Source organism: Lampris incognitus, chromosome 6, assembly GCF_029633865.1.
Source record: "Lampris incognitus isolate fLamInc1 chromosome 6, fLamInc1.hap2, whole genome shotgun sequence".
Taxonomy (NCBI): domain Eukaryota; kingdom Metazoa; phylum Chordata; class Actinopteri; order Lampriformes; family Lampridae; genus Lampris; species Lampris incognitus.
In genome coordinates, this window is record NC_079216.1 from 45128604 (window position 1) to 45146650 (window position 18047).

The 18047-nt window shown below is 42.6% G+C and overlaps 1 protein-coding gene across 1 annotated transcript in view; it reads right to left on the minus strand.

The window, feature by feature from the left end:
* ldlrad3 (low density lipoprotein receptor class A domain containing 3) overlaps positions 1-18047 on the minus strand; it is a 115323-nt gene that overhangs the window by 65825 nt on the left and 31451 nt on the right. The window contains exon 2 of the mRNA XM_056282213.1: positions 12579-12725. Coding sequence (XP_056138188.1) covers positions 12579-12725 — 147 coding nt within the window. The remainder of the gene's footprint in view (positions 1-12578; positions 12726-18047) is intronic.

Below are 18047 nucleotides of genomic sequence, written 5' to 3' on the forward strand. Positions count from 1 at the left end.
AGATGGGCAACTATCCACCAGGTTTTGCATGACCTCAAAATCTGCAGTTGCCATGGGAACGTCTGTGCAAAAGCCAGGTCAACATGGGGATAGGCAAAGGAGTTTGTTTGTGGTGCAAAGAAAGTATTGGATAAAAAACGTCCACCGGAATGGGTAAAGTTGTGCGTGGGTGGTTTTGACTGGGAAATTCCGTTAGTACCAGGCCTGGACTGATGCACAGTAACAACTGCTTGTGTGTGTGTGTGGGGGGGGTCTAATCTTCTTCTGGAGTCTGTCAGCAAAGTCACCATGGATCTATTGCATGTACAAATGAGTATACTGCAGGAGTTTGAAAGTCCATTTCTGTTTGTGCTCAGTTTCCCCTTTGGCTAACGGTTTCCCAAAAGGAAATTCTCATTAATGAGACACGAGGGAGACGTCACTGAAAGTGACCTTTACCTCAAGCTCTGCATGTGTTACTTCTTGGATGACACACGTCCACATCAGCTGAGCTGAATTTGCTGGCCAAACAACCTTGTGACAGAGAAAATTATATGTAAACTACACCTGCCTTCTCTGGGAAAGACACGTGGCAAACATTGCAATCATTTATCCTGGAGCAGAGGATGTTCACGCATCAATTTATGAACATATGTTTGGCACACATGCACACACGTCAAACATAAATCTAAGAATACAATCACACAAATGGACACACCTTCTCTATGCCTAACAGAGAGAAAACAAAAGCAGTGATGATACTAAAGCGTAAAAGCTAAAATGGCGATAACTGGACCAAACTGGCTCAATTAACAGATAATTGGTCCAAAGTGGACAAAATATTCTTTGATGTTTAATCCCCAAGGAGGCTCAGGGAGAGAGTTTGCAAACAGCCTCTCCAAAGAGACCTTAAACCCGATGGGAAACTTAATATCCTGTGGAGGTCAACATAGCTGTCATCATGGTCATTACTGTGACTGGTAAGGATAGCCGCATCAGATACCATGTGCCAGGTTCCTCTGTGACTACATAGAGGTAAAGCAACTTAGTCTAATGGCAATATTTCATTAAGAATGGCGGGGGATTAGACCAAGGCCTGAAGGGTCTATTCAAATAGCCTATCTTGGGATTCATTGAACCCGGGGGAGCGCATCTGAGTCATCACTCTCGGCCTGTCAAATTAGCAAATCTATTGTCCCTGAAGGCTGAGGAAATGGTATGACTACAAAGTGGGAAGAGTTTTGAGTGGGGGTTTAATTATGATTCTGCTCTCAGACAATCCAGTGTTGCAGCATTGCAATGTGCAGACATTCTGTTCCACTCAGATAATAGACATCCAAATCCAACTCCTGTTCCACCCTCTTAATGAGTCTCCCTACACTTCCTCCCCTTTCCTTCCGCCTCCCCATTCACCTCCTAGCAATCCCCCCCACATACACACACCGTACAACCACACACTCACTTTCGCACAGCAGCTAATAGAGCTGGGAGTTGAGGTTTTGTGGAGTACTGAGGATAACAAGTGACACCTGGCCATCTACTTGACAATAATAAGGCCCACTTGTGCCACAGCAGAGTAGGAAGATAAGTACAAACAAAGATAGGCCTGACAACCAGAGAGAGATGCCAGATATGAGTCTCACCTTGCCTTTTACCTATACAACATGCTGTGATGATAGTCTGCAAAAAATTGAAAAAAAAAAGTTTGGCTTGCTCTTTTGAGTTGGTTGACCTTCAGATTAACAACTTGAGGTGTGCTGGACTGATCTGGCAATAAACTTTATACAGCCTCAGGAATGGACAATTCAATTACATGATAAGACAACTGAAACTTTTTTTGTTTTGTTATTTCAACTGCATATACTACTTGGTCAAGTTCTGATAGATGTAGGCTATAGCCAGTGGTTAAATACATTATCAGTGGTTAAATACAGCTATGGGGCAGACAACATTTGAAGACTGTAGATGTTTACCTTACCTTGGCCTTCATGTCTGGCTCTGAACTAGTTTAGAGAGAGAGTAGATTTTCTTTAACTCTGAAGGGATTCCAGCGATAAAAGTCTAAAGGTGCTGTGACGTAAGTAGGGTGAGTTTGGCAGTCTATTAAAAGGGTAAACTAAAATGGCCAAAGCAGCACAAACTAAGCATACTGACAACTGAAAAGTTTAGCTTTGGGTACCTTGTGTGTGTGTGTTTCCCTGTGTATAAGTGAGCATCCTATAAGTTAGGATGTTTGTGTGTGTTGTGCGAGGGTCTAAGGACAGGATGTTGTGTTGCTGTAAAGCCCCTTGAGTCAAATTTGTGATATTGGGCTAAACAAATAAAATTGACTTGACCTGACTTGTCCATTTATTCCCCGAGTACTGACTGCTGCTGGATGAGGAGGAATAGGAGGAGAAAGAAGAGAGGAAGTGACAAAACTGTTGATAAGCAACCATACATGATTCTATTTTCTTTAACAACATGAATGCAATTTCCTAGTTTAACCTTTTGAACCATCCATAGGCCTAAGCTAAGCGAAACCCAGCTGCAGAAAGCTGCAGGACATTTAAATGACCAGTTTCATTACAAATCTCTCCCAGATGAATTTCTCGGAATCTCTTGATAAAACCAAAGTTATTTGTAGCCACTGCTCGGTGATAAACAAATTCAACCTAAGTACATTAAGTCCCAGGTATCATTTACAGGCAAAATACAGCCCCCCCCTTTTCCTCCCCAATTATATCCGGCCAATTACTCCACTTTTCCGAGCCATCCCAAGTCACTGCTCCACCCCCTCCATTGATCCGGGGAGGGCTGCAGACTACCACATGCCTCCTCCGACACATGTGGAGTCGCCAGCCGCTTCTTTTCACCTGACAGTGAGGAGTTTTGCAAGGGGGGGGGGGGAACATAGCACGTGGGAGGATCACGTTATTCCCACCAGCTCCCCCTCCCCCTGAACAGGCGCCCCGATCGACCAGAGGAGGTGCAAGTGAAGCGACCAGGACACATACCCACATCCAGCTTCCCACTCGCAGACATGGCCAACTGTGTAGGGATGCCCGACCAAGCCAGAGGTAACACGAGGATTTGAACCGGCGATCCCCGTGTTGTTGGTAGGCAATGGAATAACCTGCCACACTACCCGGATGCCCCAAAACACACTGTTGATGTGAACAAGACCGGCAGGTGTAATGTCAGTAACATTAGCAGTGGAGGACAACTTCGGCGGACTACGCTAGACGTTGCATGTGGGAGAAGTATCGATAAATCAATGAACAACAAACTAACAAATGTTATAGCAAAGTGGGTAGCTATGACTTGCAGGCCAATTCGTATTGTGGAAGAAGGCCTGAGGGTTGTTATTAGGATCATGTCAAATGACCCCACATATGAGTTACCCTCAAAAGCCACCATTGTAACAAGAACATACACAATGTATGAAAAAGAGAGCTAGGAGAGTGCTGGAATTGGAACAAGCAACAACTGTTGCTCTCACTCAAGACTACTGGACATCACTGACTTCAGGGTTACATTGCAATATAGTTACACAATAACATTGGAAACTGCACTCACATGCTGAAAACAGAAGAAAGCCACTATGCTGAAACATGCGCCGAGCATTTCATAAAAGTTGCAAAGCAGTGGGATGTCGAAAATAAAGTTAGCACACTTAGCACAGATAGTGCAAGAAACATGACTGCAGCTGCCAGACAGCCGCCTTCTGAACACCTGCCCCGCACAGAGTCCAATGATCTGTCACAGTGTCTGTACAGAACGTGTTTGACAGTGCCCTAGCCAAACGCTGAAAAATCAATGGCCATTTCAAACACGCTCCATCAAACGCTGCAGAACACAACAAATTGCAAATGGGCAGAAGAATGAATCACTTATACAAGACTTCCCGACAAGACGGAATTCAACTCTGGAAATTATAAAAAGCGTCTACAGAAATGAACCACCATTAAGAGCTGTTCTGGCTTTACAGGAAACCGATAATGCCATGCCAGCAACAGCTGAACTAGAGAAATTGCATAAATTGGAGACACTACTGCAGCCCTGCAGGTAGGCTTTAATAATCTTCAGTGTCATGTATAGCCTGTGTGTGTGTGTGAGAGAGGATGGTAGAAGAGAATAAAAATGTGAACGAGAAATGCCGGGATCAGACTACACATTATTTTTGTCTTTCGTGATGGTCACCATGTCAGATTAGGCAATCATAGTGCCATAAATTCTTGCCGTGTCTTGGCCAGGAGACTGGCAACACTACAGGTATTACCCCAACCAATCATTGTATGCTGCCTTTCATTATCTTGCGCGAGTTCATAGATCATTGGGGAGGAGGGTCAAGAAACTGTCAATCATGATTACAGAAACATTGTGTGTGATACTAGCAGTCTTATTTTCTGAAAAGAAACATAAAAGAAAGAAGAAAAAAAATTGTGGACGCTGTTGAGACTAGTGCTACTGAAGAATGATAACCAAGCATAGCTTAACCAGCTACTCACCGAGTTTCTGAAATACGTCCGCCATTTCTTGCCAGCATTTAGCCTATCTTTTTTGACTGTCATGGTACTCCCTCGAGGAAACTTCAAAAAGGCAGGGGTACGGACGACAAATTTGTAGACTTCATTTCAGCTCAAATACAATTTTTCCTAGAGACAAACACTTCCCCAGAGATCTCAACTCACACACACTATGGAAGACTCTTAAAGTGTACATCCGAGGGCAAATCACAGCCTATTCTTCTACAATTAAAAAAGAAAAAAAAACCTCAAAATTAAATGAGATTTCTCAACAAATCCTGAATAATGACCCAAAATATGCCCAATCCCCGAGCCAGGTCTATATAAGGAACGTTTGAAACTGCAAACTGAATTTAATCTTTTATCCACTGATGAGGCAACACATCTCATTTTGAAATCCAGACACATCAATGGATTTGGAGATAAAGCGAATAGATTGGCTTTGCAAGCCCATCAAGAGCTGCTACCCCCTCAATCACAAAGATTCAGTCATACAGGAGAGATGCTGACAGATCATGATGACATAAACAAAGCCTTTTTGCAATTTTACTCTAGCCTCTATGCATCAAAATGTAGTGATGGCCCTGCTCCCCTACATCCCTTCTTTGAAAATTTGACTATTCCCATTGTATCAGAAGACCAAAATACCAAGATGAGTGCGAACATTTCGATCTATGAAATAATTACGGCCATTAAATCTATGCAAAATAACAAGTCGCCCGGTCCTGATGGGTTTACGGCTGAATTTTATAAAAAGTTTTCCCTCCAATTGGCACCAATTCGTCAAGCTATGTTTATAGAGGCACTCTCCTCAGGCATTCTTCCTATGACTTTGAGACAGGCCTCTATATCTCTGCTGGCAAAGAAAGATAAAGATCCATCATATCGTCCTATTTCTTTGCTAAATGTAGATTTTAAGGTACTGTCCAAGGTCTTAGCCAAGCGCCTGGAGAGTGTGATTCCAAATCTCATTTCACCAGATCAAACAGGATTTATTCAAGGCCAGCACTCTTAATCAAATCTAAGAAAACTATTCAATGTTGTCCTCTCGAACCAGTCAAAACGCCCAGAAGTCATGATTTCACTTGATGCTGAGAAGGCCTTTGACCGGGTCGAGTAGAAATATCAATTTTTCACCCTCCAAAATTTTGGCTTTAAAGACGAATACATTGCCTGGATCAAATTGCTCTATTCCTCTCCCCTTGCAGCCATAATCTCTAATAACACGCAGTCTGATTACTTTCCCCTTGGAAGGGGGGCAAGACAAGGGTGCCCACCCCCCCCCTATTGTTTGCATTAGCAATTGAGCCCCTACCAATAGCAGTGCGACATTGTAAGGACTTTAAAAAGGCATACACTGAGGTGGGCTAGAGTTTAAAGTTTCTCTCTATGCTGATGAGCTGCTTCTGTATGTCTCTGATCCAGCTTTATCACTCCCCTGCATTCTAAACATCCTGAATCAATTTGGAAAAATCTCAGGGTATAAGATAAATTTGCAAAAAAGTGAACTCTTCCCTTTAAACGCTGAAGCAGATGCACTTCCTCCTAGCCTTTTCCCCTTTAAAAGGGTCCAAGATGATTTGAAACACTTGGGAATTGAGGTCACTCGCTCCTTTCCAGCTACTTTTACAAAAAACTTCATTGCCCTTTTTAATATGTGTAAAGAGGATATGAATCACTGGTCCTCTTTACCATTATCATTAATAGGGTACATTAACATAATTAAAATGATAGTATTACCAACGTTTTTATATCTCTTCCAAAACATCCCCATCCTAATTAAAAATCATTTTTTAAAACCCTTGATAAAAGGATCATCTCATTCAAATGGGGGAATAAGTCTAGCCGAATCAGCATACCCATCTCCAAAGACCAAAGCGCTCAGGAGGCCTGGCTTTGCCTAATTTCCTTTTTTATAATTGGGCATGCAATATTCAGAAAATAATTCACTGGTTTGAAGACAAACCAATTGCAGGGAAGGCAGACTGGGTACGATTAGAGTTCTCATCATGCCAACACCATTTGGGTTCAGTGGTTGGTGCAGCCTTCCCCCTTTTAGCAATAACCTGAGTTCAAATATAATAGTCAATCCCTCAGTAAGAGTATGGGCTCAGTTTAGAAGGCATTTTGGGCTGCAAGGAACTTCTATCCTCTGCCCCATTAAGTCAAATCACAAGTTCATTCCCTCCTGTACAGACCCTGCATTTACTTAATGGTTTAACAAAGGGATTAGATCAATCATAATCTATACATAGAAGACGTATTTGCATCTTTTCCTCAATTATCCAAAGACTATGACTTACCTAAGAGCCACTTCTTTCATTATTTACAGATCAGGAATTTTGTACAAAAGACATAACTCATTTCCAAACAAACCCAAAAAAAAAAAACACATGTCGACCATATCCCGGATTTAAATTCAGACCATAGAGGATTGACATCCCAGATTTAGGAGTTCATTAACAACATCAATCCACAGTCCATGGAAATTTTAAAACTGGCCTGGAACTCTGATCTTGGAATAGCTTTAAGAGATGACCAATGGGACTCTATTTTAGATTTGATACACACGTCTTCTACATCTGCTAAACATGGCTTAATAAAATTAAAAGTTGTACACAGAGTACATTTTACTAATGCTAGATTGGCAAAGATTTATCCAAACATTGAGCCTTTATGCCCCCGATGTAGAGGCCAGCCAGCCAGCAGATTTAATGCACATGTTTTGGCTGTGTCCGAATCTCTCCACCTTTTGGATAAGAATTTTCAAAGCCTTTAGTGAGATGTTTGAAATCCAATTTGACCCTGACCCAATCTGTGCTCTCTTTGGTTTAACATCACAGCAATCTCACAATCTCTTACCAAATAAAGCCCATGTGATCATAGCTTTCACCACATTGTGTAACGCCGTGTGTCTGGACCCAATCGCAGAGAAGAGGCACTTGTCAAGTAATAAGTCGCTTTACTGGACCCCGGAAAATATATGATAACCAAAAACCACTGCCAAACAGGGCAGGCAAAAATGCAAACACGAATTAACACAAAATACCAAACACGGGAAATACTCTCTCACACAGAGGAGGCAGGCGAGGGTTCAGGAGACACAGGCGAGGGTTCAGGAGACACAGGGATCCGCAGACCGACACTAAGCTTTCCAAGACTCGACAAGGAATGTCTGCAAAGCACCCAGTCAAATAGTCCCCAGCACAGGTGCACCTAATCACAGGCCAATCAAGGGCAGGTGCCACTCATACTGGCGACAGGGAGATGTCACACCTGTTTGCTGCTGACCCTCTGGCCAGTGATCGTCTGACATTGCTTGCGAGATGTTTGATCCTCTTAAAATGGAAACAACACACTCCTCCATCCTTTTCTCATTGGGTCCAAGATGTTATGTATTTAATTTTCTTTAGAGAAAATTAAATACAACCTAAAAGGGTCATCTAGAACCATTGCTAAGATATGGAGGCCCTATCTGGGTTTCTATGACTCTCTACAGGAACCCACTCAAAGAGTAAGGTAGAAGCCATAAATGTCCTATTACAGTAATGAGCATCCCCCCTCCTGTTATTTTTTCCAGTTTTTTTGTTGTTGTTTTGTTTTTGCTTCCCCCCCCTTCATTTTTTCTTCCTTTCATTTGAATAATTCATACAATTATTTGATTATCATATGTTTTCCCTTCTTTGCCTAAATGTATTCTGTAACCTGTGATCCTATGAGTGGGTGGGTGGGTTGGTTTGGTAGTGATGGGAATGGGGTTTTCAATTTGTTAATACATGTGATGAATAATACTTTGTATCTGGGGATTAGTAGCTGATTTGACATTATACATGTTTTGTAATTCTTGTGGGATAAAACATTTGAAAATAAATAAAATATGTTTACAAAAAAAAAGAAAAAAGAAAAAAGGCAGGGGTACTGTTGTCACTGCTCACCGAACCTTTCCTCAGTTTCACCATTCCACCTGACAGCAGAAACAGCATCCCTCTTTCAAGAGGACTCTGTCATCCTATTGGTCAACATCAAAGAACATGTTCTTGGGAATTGTCAGACCAGGCAGAAAAATACAAAAAATTCTGACACGCTAGACTTTTTGTTGGGGTGTGTCGTGGGGCATTCTAGTTGTCACGTCCCAGTTGTCAAAAAAAAAAGACGTGTATGTTAGGGTTAGTACTCCTGTCTGTGCCCCTGAGCGAGGCATGGCAAGATGAACTGGAATTGGTCCCCGGGCGCTGCACGGTGGCCGCCCACTGCTTCTAGCGACACAGCTAGGATGGGTTAAATGCAGAGAGAGAATTGCCCCACAGGGATTAATAAAAGTAGCCACAAAAAAAAAAATCGCTGTTCTTTGATTATGTCACACTACACAGGGTAAAGATGCCTGTTCATTGTTCCCAACATTCATAATCAGGCCCGAACCCAGAAATTTGTCGGCAACGATAAAATCATGTCAAAATTGGGCTGAATTTGTGTAGTTTGACCCCAGCATCTGAGAAAGTGTTTTGAGTGAAAATGTGTGTATTTGTGAGTCAGTGAATGTAACAAATTTCCCACTATTGACTGCGGTGATTTTGAATTCTCTTCTATTACAGGTACTTGACTCAACTTCTGGGAAGAGAAAAGTTTGTTTAATGATCTTTGGTGCTGCCTGCTTTTTGCCATCTCTCTCAGGTGACGGAGAGCTCTGATGATGACCTTACCTACATGGTAAAATTCAAGTTGACATTCATGACAGACCTGGAGAAATGCAAGGGAAACATCAACGTCACACGGCTGAAGCTTGCCACAGTACTCAACCCAAGATTTAAGGACCTGCAGTGTCTTCAGGGTGGCACGGTGGTGCAGTTAGCACGGTTGCCTCACAGCAAGAAGGTCCTGGGTTCGAAACCCGGGGTTGTCCAACCTTGGGGGGGGGGTCATCCCGGGTTGTCCTCTGTGTGGAGTTTGCATGTTCTCCCCGTGTCTGTGTGAGTTTCCTCTGGGTGCTCCGGTTTCCTCCCACAGTCCAAAGACACGTAGATCAGGTGAATTGGCCATACTAAATTGTCCCCAAGTGTGAATGTGTCTGCCCTGTGATGGACTGGAGGCCTATCCAGAGTGTCTCCCCGCCTGCTGCCCAGTGACTGCTGGGATAGGCTCCAACATCCCACGACCCTAATTGGGATAAGTGGCTTGGATAATGGATGGATGGATGAAAGTTTCTTCCCAGAGCTGAGTTGTGAGGTGTGGGCTGCAGTCACCAACTTTACTCAAGGAAGAGAGGGTTTAACAGCAACCTGTGGAAGCAACAAAGTCAGAGCAACCAAAGAAAAAGCAGCTCTCTTGGTTGTTTCAGGGTCTGATTCTGATAAGGAGGAGGACTCAATTGAGAAGTTTGTGGAGCAAATACTGCCACCATCAGCGTGGAGGTATGTCCGTTACAGTGGTGGTCACAACATGCAGGGGCACACAGCAGGCTGGCCTGCATTGCACAGAAGTACTTGGCAATGCTTGCCACATCTGTACCTTGTGTGAGGTTGTTTTCCCTCGCTGGGCATATTGTACAGAGGAAGCAAGCAAGCTTATCATCTGAAAACGTCAGTAGGCTTGTTTGTCTTAGCAACTGCCTTGCTGCAAAGGAATAGGAAAATGATGCTGTCAAGTTTATTTTGTCTTGTGTAACTTGTTTATATGATACATGTTTTTATACCAGAATTGTTATTCAGCCTGCATTCTTGAAAGTGTTTTATGAAATTACATTTGCTGTTCAAGTTGTTGGCTGGGTAAATCTTTCCACAAGAGGAGTGTTTTATGTTTCTGCTGGTACCTGGTAAAGGAAAAAGAAACTGAATTATGAAAAGGTTCATCACTGTTGCTACAAAAGGTTCCCGCTTGTCTGTTGAAATGTTATTCCACCACAAATCAGATAAGAGACTATTAAAATGTTATTGGATTATTGAAAAGTAATATGTTTGGATGCTGTGTATATTTTCTATGCCACAACACAATTCACCACTTTTCACTTGGAATAAATCATAAATCATTCTTCATATATATATACATATATATATATATAAGGCTTTATAAAATCTGTTTTTTATTATAGATCCCTGTGTAAAAAGACAATGGAAAAAAATAACGTTTTAAATACTTCATTCAAACTGCCTCCATAAAGTGCTTCAAAATGTAAAATGTTTGGTGGACATAACACATTTGCTTCTTATAAAGAAAAAACTCAATATCTACAAATATTTCTTTCTCCAATGGGATGTTAGACCGGGCATAGCCACAAAACCCTTTACAAAATCATGTCATGTATCTGAGGATTTTACCATGCTTGAGTGAGGTCTGCAGTGGTCTACTGCTGCTTTCCGCTTCTCTTTTTGCCTTCTCTTTATTCTTTGTGGATTTTGGGTTTCACGTTACCAGCACACAATTGATTGGACAAGGAAATATACTTGTATCAATCCTGTGAATGTGGAATGTTGTTTGGTGCTCTTTGACCATTCAAGGATTCAGTAGTCCACATGTCAGAGTGCAAACACGTACCCGTGCGTGTCTGCATGCACGTGTTGTGAGGAAAAACACCATGGAGAAAAATGTTGAAATGGCAAGAAGAAAATTCAAACGCTACCACAGTGCCGAAAAAGATGAGAGACCTAGTGCTTTCAGCAAAATACAGAGCAGAGTGTTACAACTTTCTCCTTGCTGCTTTGACATTTTTTCTGTTTTTCCTCACAGGAAATCACACCTGCTTGCAGACATCTACACAGCCACGCACAGGCAATTCTATTCAGGGTCTGTCATAGTGAACTACTGAATCTTTGAATGGTTGAACAGCACCAAAAAATATTCGCTAAGCAATCTGCCTCCAAACCTCAGAATTCCATGGCATTCTGCATTTATGTGGGAATTCCGTGTTTCATTCAAGATTCCGCGATTCTGTCTGCAATTTCTGCAAAACGTAGAATATGTGGACACACACACACACACGTACGTACACACACACACACACACACACACACACATATATATACTTAGCACAAAAAGTAAGGAAATTTGTGTTTGGTAGATTATTTCTTTGTTGTATCAATGCTTCTTGGCAATAAATCTTATACCGTTGGAAAGCCTGTTTATTTCCCTTTTAAATGGTGCCACATTTGTAAGGAACATGCATTTGTGGGATGAGCAGCAGAGCTGAGTATGTGGGTTGCGCCCATGAAGAATTTGCCAAATCGTCTCTGCCAATGCCAAACAGCTTATTTTGCTGTTGCTATCGACTCTTGTTTTGAGCTTCTGGTACCCCAGGTGCTGACAATCAGGTGCCTGATATAAGATTTATTGCGAAGAAGCATTGTTACAACAAAGAAATAATCTACCAAACACAAATTTCCTTACTTGTTATGCTAAGTCTATATATATATATTAGCTCTGTATAAAAGCCTTTAATACACAAATTCCTGGCAAAAAGCCAAAATATAAAATATCATGACGAGTAAAGGAAGGAATAAGTGGGGTACAAATGTGTCAGAAAGGGAGTTCCTGTTCAGTACTACGGCAAGACCTTGAAGTCAACCTTAACCAGCAGTCCAGTCTTCATGTGCAGTTCAGGCTGAGGGGGAGTAGGGAGGATAGGGCGCAGAGAGATGGGGGAAGAGGAGAAGCGGGGAAGCACAAAGATCAAAGCTAACTAACAGTGTTAGGATCAAAACTGAAATATATTACTCTGCTGCCTCACAGAAGCATTACACACATGCTACGGGGCCAGCACACAGGCAATCGGCCTTCGCTTTGATGGTATTATGTTTTTTTCCCCTGGTGCTAAACTGGGGTTAAGGGTCTGTCAGAGCACAGGGAGGGGGAGCGGACTGTGGGGGAGACTGAGGAAGTGAAGATTGAGGAGGGAAGTTTATTTCAGAAGGCAATAGGTTTAAATAGCCCTCATGGCTGTATGGCTGGGAAGGGGGCGGAGGACTAAAACGCCACACTTGAACAGCAAAAAGGGTTTTGTGAGGGTTGAGAAGACATGACAGGACTCTTAAAAGTGCTAACTGGCATGGTTGACTAAAAGCACAGCTAAGAACTTCATAATTGAATCTAAAATGGACTTACGGCAGCCTTTCTCGTCGCTTTTGTCAAAGCAGTCGGGCAGTCCATCACACTGCCACCCACCTGGGACGCACTTCCCATCTCCGCACATGAAATTCCCCGGGATGTTACACTCTGTGGTGAAGTTATTCCCCGGCAGCAGCTGGCTCTCTGATGAATAAATTCATAGACAGAAGGACAGACAGGTAGAACGAGAGTGAGGAGGAGGAAGAGAAGAAAAGGAAAGAACGAGGAAGAGGACACAATGTTGTAATCTCAGTCCATACATGAGTCAAACAGGTCAGGGGGAGATACTGCATTTAAAAGATAATCATCGGCACACTTAAAACAAAGAAAGGCTATTATCTCCCCATTTAAAGGCGGCGACTCTCTATAGAAGGCCTTATTCTAGCGGCCGTATAAACCAGGGACTAGCTCATGAATACAAATCTGAGGCGGGTCATTCAAGTGATAACAGTGTAGCGGGTGCAACAGTCGGTCTAGAGCTGTGTACCATCAGAAAAAGCCAGACAGGGATTCAGAAACTGAAACATACAAAATACGTATGTACTTGGCCTTGGACACGGATGCACATATAGATAAGATATACACATATAGACATGCATACACATGCACAGCCTCACACTAAACACACACTGACCCAGACCAGAGATAAACACATTCAGTCAGGGCATTTCTTGTTGACGCAGTACAGCCGTGGCATAACAGGTTGGAATGTGAAACATGGCCTTTTGGCTGAAGTTTGACATTGTGTGGTGAGCAGCTTAGCTCATAAACTAAACTATAGGGCTCTAATGAGAAGTTTTACATAGACCAGAGAATGCATTTATACTGCGATGCTGAAAATGAACTCAGCCAGTGGAGGGAGTTCATTCCATTTGAGAGGAAAATTAGGTGGGGTACCTGCCTCCACAAGGGACCTACATGAACAAAGGGAGGGTGCTGCCACAGAGCACACTGGCTGTTTTTAGACCAACTTCTCTCGACATCAAAATAATTCTGGAGCTTTGCAGTGTTAGAAGTAGTAGTAGATCTTTAGGTTGCCTGTGTGAAGACATTTAATGTGACCCCCCCCCTTTTCTCCCCAATTATATGCGGCCAATTACCCCACTCTTCCGAGCCATGCTGATCGCTGCTCCACCACCTCTGCCAATCTGGAGAGGGCTGCAGACTACCACATGCCTCCTCTGATACATGTGGAGCCGCCAGCTGCTTCTTTTCACCTGATAGTAAGGAGTTTCGCTTGGGGAATGTAACGCGTGGGAGGATCACGCTATTCTCCCCAGTTCCCCCCTCCCCCTTGAACAGGTGCCACGACTGACCAGAGGAGGCGCTAGTGCAGCAACCAGGACACATACCCACATCCGGCTTCTGACCCACAAGCACAGCCAACTGTGTCTGTAGGGATGCCCGACCAAACCAGAGATAACACGAGGATTCGAACTGCCGATCCCTATGTTGGTAGGCAACGGAACAGGCCACCACACCACCCAGATGCCATTTGCTGTTGTTAAAGATGCTTCTGTCATTCAGATAAGGGGTGTTGTATCAATAAAAAAAGTAAACTTATTCAACGAATTTGGTTCAGACAAAATTAATTCTTCTGCTCTTTGCTTCATCACAGATACGTAGAAGCAATTTAAATACAGTTTATGAATATGTCAGTTTTCCACAAACAGAATCTCGCCAGTTATCACATGCAATTTGAAAACTATCACTTTTAAGAATAGAAAGGATTCATTTGGAGAAGTTTCGGGTCGAATCCAATTGATTGACACCCTCTTGAGAGGCTCACCAAACTCCATCTCAGTAATTGACATCCTGAAATCATCTGTTGCGCCATTGCCCTTTGATGATGGCAGGTTCTGGAAATCATCTAGATTCAGTTTTAGATGAGAAAGTGCGGCCCTTCCAATCCTCTGTGGGGATGATGCAATCCCTCCTTTTGTCTCTTGCAATAAAAGATGAAGGGAGAAAGGCAGAAAGCAAAATGCCCTAATAACAAGGGACCTATGGGTAGCTTCTAATTACCATTATCTCATTGATGAGACTCATACCAAAAGTAACTGTAGGAGTATATGTAAATTAATACATGCCACCATATGTTGTACACCGACCATATACTGCAGCCCAATTAGCCAGCGTGGAGATCTGTAGCTTGACTAGCGATCAAACATGTAGTACTGAAATGGAAACAGCCACACTTGAGCAATGGTGATGGGTCGGTCCCAAAAGGTAATCTTCTCATTGGCTGTCCCTCAGATTTGATGTCTCAATGCATGCTCAATAATTCAGGTAAGAAAATCAAAGGTGGAACTGATTCAACCTTCTTTGAGAATTAGATTAGATATTTTACAACATCTAAATTAGCTTTCTCTGAACGACCTTCGTAGGTCCTAAAACTTGTAATAGTGGTAGACTGAGCTGATTTTTTTTGTTTTTTTTCTTCAAATCTGACTCCTAGACCGAGATTCCCAGTGTTAGGCGATATGCTATTCGCAGCACGGTGACACGACTGACACCATGAGTTATGCTACGGGAGAAACTGGTAGGTAATTACAGGAAATTAAATTCACTTAAGCTTCGGCATGTAGGAGAGAGGCTTTGCTGCTGGTGGTGCCCCCCCCCCAGTTTTTATTAATATTCCCTGAGATTGACACACATGCATTTACACAGACATACATCACTTAGACACACGGACTAATGAAACACCTGCAGCGCCTGAGAGAACGCCTGCATTCACGCTAACTGAACAAGTGTAGGACAGAGTGGAGTAAGAGGACTTCAAAGAGATGGGCTGCTTGAGAGGAGCAAGAGGTTAATTGGCGAGTTGCTCGGAGAGCACAAGAGACTGAGAGAAACAGAGCGGATTATGTGTGTGTGTGTGTGTGTGTGTGTGTGTGTGTGTGTGTGTGCGTTTGTGTATGAGTTGTGCTGTATGTATCTGCATGTGCGATGAAGAGAGAGAGAGAGAGAGAGAGAGAGAGAGAGAGAGAGAGAGAGAGAGAGAGAGAGAGAGAGAGAGAGAGAGAGAGGGATTAAGAGAGACGGAAAGAGAGAGAGATTAAAAAAAAACAACGTACATTTTATCCCACGGGCCTGTAAATTTGCCAGTAGCAAACCCCAGAAGCAGTTCTTACAAGCAGGTTTGTGTGTTTGTGTGTGTGCGCCTGAGTCGCTCATCTTCGCAACAAGCCCGACACACCTTGTTTCTTCTTGCCATCCCACTGACACAGTAATGAGGTAGCTCTCTTACAGTTGCTTGCAGCGGGGGTAAACCATAAGGCTCACCTCACCACTGCAGCTAGGTAACAGTGGCTGCACAGCTAATTACACAACGTTTTATCAGCATGTTAAAAATGATGTGATGATTGCCTCACTGCAGCTCTACCTGCTTACTGTTACATTATCACCGTGACCTGGGGAAGACTCTAATTGAATTGGCAATGTTTTCGTCTATGGACAGTGAGTCACTCACTCCTCCCCTGTGCGTTTATAATGGTTTGGTTAGCTCAAGGCTTTGTTTCTTTATGCACAGCTGCACAACTTCATTGTGTACCCATGTGGTGGCACAGTGTTTGCAATAATAATATGTGTGTGTGTGTGTGCTTGCAGGTGTGTGGAGCGTGTGTGTGAATTTTAAATCCAAGCTCACAATTTTCTCGTTTTGTAGGGCTCAAGAAAACTGACTTGCTTCACTTAGAGTAGCCCCACAAAGGTGTACCTATCTCAGCTGTGAGTTGTAGCACCAATAATTTTGTTATTTTCATCATCTGTGCAACTTTGTCTCATTTTTATTGCTTTTATTCGGTTACTTTTGTTTTCTGCTGCTCATCTTTTTATCGATTTTACTTATTTTAATTCTTTCCTCTTTTCCTCTTGTTATTGTATCCTATTTTTATGTAAAGCACATATGTATGAAATACGTTCTATAAATAAAGCTGCCTTGCCTTGAATTTGTAGCGATAAGGCCGGGGTGACAGTGTGTGTCTGTGTATCTCCCTGGCTGAATGTGGGCCAATTACTCAGAGTAAATATTGACTATACTACCCTTGCCTCAAAGAACCCCCCTCGCCCCCTCATCACACCACCCACCCACCCACCCATCACTCTATATGTCCACTAAGGCCCTAGTTAGTCCGTTAAAAGCATTCAAAAAGTGTGGACACTCTTGAGCGTCAGCACAATGCTCCCTTAATTAGCATTAGCATTTTCTGTTTTTGTTACTGCTGAGAACTTTTGCTGGTTTACCCGAGGTGAAATTCGACCTCCCCATTTTTTTTGGGCTCTGCCTGTGTTCCTGTTATACTGAGTCCACATATCTTAGCTCTGTCCAAATTTAAAATAAAAAAAAAAATGAACACAGACAATACGTACAGGTCTAACTTCCCAATGGGTTTGAATAACACTGAAATAAAATGTGTCATTCTTCAAAATATTTCCTATGAGCAAAGCCATTCCTAATGCAATATGTTCTGTTCTTGTTTTAAATACCCAGTTGTATGCCACACTTTGCCTCGTAACTGCAGAAGGCGAGTGTGTGTGTGTGTGTGGGGGGGGGGGGGGTCCAGAGGTTCAGTTTGAATATCACACAATTGAATTGGATAAATGCTGGATGTGCACAGAACTCATAGTTGCTTTTTGAAAGGACCAACATAACCTATATATGGGCTAACTCTAAAATCTAAGAATGTCACAAGGGATTAAACCAAGACAACTGGCTTTCTTTTGAGGTTTCAGTCTACTTCATGAAACCATGAATATTAGATGTCAGGGATCACTAGAGGGAGTAGGTGTTGAGGGATTGTCAGTGTGACATTCTTTAAAGTGATCAATGTAACTTTCATGTGATACTGTATTTCAAAGTAATCAGAAAGGTTTGGTTAAAATGTTCCAAGCTCTTCTGAAAGATTTGAAGTTTTACATAATTTCGGCATTGTAGCCCACCTGAGACCGCAAAAGTAATGCATTAATGGTATCACTAAAATCGCTCATTATGGCTCATGCATGATGATGCTAAAAAAAGAGAGACACTCAAGCACATCTTTAATGATTCTCTGCATATGCAAAGATAGGCCAAGCGATGCAGTCTATGGCTCACCCATCCAAATCCGCCAGGTATTGTGAATACAAAAAGCATGCTATCATAAAATCTATTTGCTCATAACGGTTACATTAATTTAGGGGAAGAAGAAAAAACTTGTTTATCTAATTCCCCTGTTGTGCCCCTGTAGTTATGGCTGGACCATGGCTTGCATAATAGGAAGCAACAAAGAAACCATTGCTACAATACTTGACAGGGGAGGGGAGAGAGAGAGAGAGAGAGAGAGAGAGAGAGAGAGGAGAGAGAGAGAGAGAGAGAGAGAGAGAGAGAGAGAGAGAGAGAGAGAGAGAGAGAGAGAGAGAGAGAGAGAGAGAGAGAGAGAGAGAGAGAGAGAGAGAGAGAGAGAGAGAGAGAGAGAGAGAGAGAGA